Here is a 2,880-nt window from a genome sequence, read left to right as displayed (position 1 = left end):
TTTTGTTTTGAGGGTGGTTTGTGCTATGACCCTGTTATATAAAGTCAACTACTGATGAGTTGGCTCCCCATTTGGCCTAAGACGGTTTTTACGAGATCAGTTCAGCCGAAGCACACATCATACCGTAAAAAATGTTTCGCTGTATTACCCTAAAACGATTTTGCAGTATGACCTATCTGCTAGATAGAGATGTTCTAACATGGTAGGGGGCTGAATGATGCATCATCATTCACAAAGTCTCATTTTAACACTAGAGATGTCTCGTGCAACAACAGAAGTGCCAGATCAGGAGATCAAACCTGTAGATTAGTCGACGTTAGTGTGGACTCTTTGGCGCACATGTGACCCCGGAGTCCTGTGCCGTCGCACGCACAAAAAGCTAGCTGCAGGCCGTCCAAGCACGCAGCACGCGTTTGAAGCGATTCCCAGCCGCTTTACGTACGTGTGCCTGTCAGGTCAGGATAGGTCGCTCCGTCCCAACGCAGGCAATCAGGCATCTGAGCATTTCTCGGATCGTATGCAGGATATCATTTTGTCCCATGCAGACGCTTCCTTTCAAGAGTCAACACGACGCACGCCGGCCGGGCGCCTCCTGCGCCTGCGCAGCCGGCGGTGGCATGCACGCACGCACGACGCTAGCTGTCGTCCCTTGGCCGCCACGTACTTCAACGACTCTCCCCTCCACTCTCTTCATGCACCGTTGCCCGCCCCGCCCTATAAATTTCCATGCCACACAACGATCAACCCCATCGCACCCAACCCAGACCTAGCTACCACACTTGATCCTCCACACTGCTAGCTGAACGAAGCTAGCAATGGCGAGGGCGTCGTCGTCGCTGTCCATGGGTGTGGTCGCCGCGGTGGCAGTGCTGGTGGTCCTGTGCAACGCCGTGCCGGCCGCCGCTCAGGGGAAGAAGGGCCCTCCGCCTCCTAAGCTATCGTCCAACTTCAAGACGATCCACCCGGGACGGTTCGGGAAGAGGGACCAGGTGCTCACCTGCGACGACCAACAGGACAAGAAGAACCCCTGCGTCGCCACCTGCGACAAGGACCGCTGCCCCCACGAGTGCATCGTCATGTGCCCAGGCTGCAAGACCTACTGCAGTAAGCCTACCTATACTAGCATACAGTATGTACATACACTAAGAATGAGGTGCCCAAACTAATTGACACCTTATTTTCAAGTGTGCGACTTCTACCCCGGGGTGTCTTGCGGTGACCCGCGCTTCACCGGCGCCGACGGCAACAACTTCTACTTCCACGGCAAGAAGGACCAGAGCTTCTGCGTCGTCTCCGACGCCGACCTCCACATCAATGCCCACTTCATCGGCAAGCGTAACCCCACCATGAGCCGCGACTTCACCTGGATCCAGGCCCTCGGCATCCGCTTCGCCGACCACCGCCTTTACATGGCCGCCCAGAAGACCGCCGAGTGGGACAGCGACGTTGACCGCCTTGAGCTGACCTTTGACGGCATACCCATCGACATCCCCACCGAGAACGATGCAGAGTGGCAGTCCACCATCGTGCCCACCTTGACAGTCACCAGGACCTCCGCGACCAACGGCGTCAGGGTCCAGCTCAAGGGGGTGTTTGACATCTTGGCCAATGTGGTGCCCATCACCGAGAAGGACTCGCGCATCCACAACTATGGCGTGACGGAGGAAGACAGCCTCGCGCACTTCGACATTGGGTTCAAGTTCCACGCCTTCACTGATGATGTCCACGGAGTGCTCGGCCAGACCTACCGCACGGACTACGTCAACAAGCTCAGCGTGAGCGCCAACATGCCCATCATGGGCGGCGCCGCCAGCTACGTCTCCTCCGACATCTTCTCCACCGACTGCAAGGTTGCCAGGTTCGGCCGTAGCCGTGGCGCGATCTCCATGATCACCACCAAGGCCAGTTAAACACCGTGCGTCGACGGCTAGCTCTCGAGACATTCGAGACTTAGCCCAGGAATAATAAGCATAGAGGATTTATGACATACTGATGCCACCAAAGACACACATGATCAGGTCATTTGGATACACACATAAACATGATTGTGGAATTGATACTGCAAATGATGAAATAAAATAAATTTTATTACTAAAGAATATGTCGCAGTTGAAGTCTTTTATATGTTGAATTTTTTTGTTACTCTGTGTACAATATATAATTTGCTGATCTGATGAATGACTTGAAACATAGTGAAAGAAAAATGTAGACGCACCTGTTGAACAACTTAACACCGTTCCTGCACACACACAAAAAGAGCAATTAATTCAACAACATTGGTGGAGAAAAAAAAACAAGTTCAACAAAACATAAGCCAAATCATGATAAACAAAATACCTTTTCAAAATATGTTATGTGGCCTAAATATGAGATCCATGATGTGTCGGCTCAGTCTATCAGAGATGCATATAAAGACATGGTGTGCATGTGTGCGTTCATAAGGATGGGTGTATGTGCGTTTGTATTGTGTTAAAAAATGAGATCCACACCTCCACGTGACTAACTTGTGGCACGTAGGCAGGGAGATATCACCTAAGATATATAGTGGGAGTAACCCAGCCTTCTTGGACTTTAGCGCTTCCTGACCGTTGGATCTGGTCCTTGATGTGCTCTCGGCCGTTCGATCGCGAGATGGAGGGATACGGGCCGTCGGATCAAACCGTGAAACTGTAGATCGAAACAGTGTCAGAATCCTGTGCCACTGCGTGCGATTTCAGTGCCCCGCTGAGGGCAATTTCGTCATTTCACTCACAGGAGGATAAACGGGCTGCTCCCGTGGAGACAACCCTGGCCGGCTCTTCTCCCGCTCGCTCCGCCTCCTCCTTCCCACCCGCGCCTCCCTCTCCTCCTTCCCCGCCACCGCCTGGCCTCCTCCCCACC

At 53.0% G+C, this 2,880-nt stretch overlaps 1 protein-coding gene across 1 annotated transcript; it reads left to right on the top strand.

Annotated features, from left to right (window-relative positions):
• Window positions 1–765: 765 nt before the first annotated feature.
• Window positions 766–2,096, top strand: LOC119270680. The gene is made up of 2 exons (XM_037552721.1): window positions 766–1,104; window positions 1,186–2,096. The coding sequence occupies exons 1-2, from the start codon at window positions 816–818 to the stop codon at window positions 1,908–1,910; spliced, it is 1,014 nt and encodes a 337-aa protein (XP_037408618.1). The 5' UTR covers window positions 766–815; the 3' UTR covers window positions 1,911–2,096.
• Window positions 2,097–2,880: the final 784 nt, after the last annotated feature.

The sequence above is a fragment of the Triticum dicoccoides genome, chromosome 3A (assembly GCF_002162155.2).
Source record: "Triticum dicoccoides isolate Atlit2015 ecotype Zavitan chromosome 3A, WEW_v2.0, whole genome shotgun sequence".
In the NCBI taxonomy this organism is placed as follows: domain Eukaryota; kingdom Viridiplantae; phylum Streptophyta; class Magnoliopsida; order Poales; family Poaceae; genus Triticum; species Triticum dicoccoides.
This window is presented reverse-complemented; position numbering and strand designations above follow the sequence as displayed.

Excerpts from the sequence above, each read along its gene's own strand:
- LOC119270680 (XM_037552721.1), top strand. The coding sequence starts at position 816 with ATGGCGAGGGCGTCGTCGTCGCTGTCCATGGGTGTGGTCGCCGCGGTG. Across the intron at positions 1,105-1,185 it reads AGGCTGCAAGACCTACTGCA|TGTGCGACTTCTACCCCGGG; the intron begins GTAAGCCTACCT and ends CTTATTTTCAAG.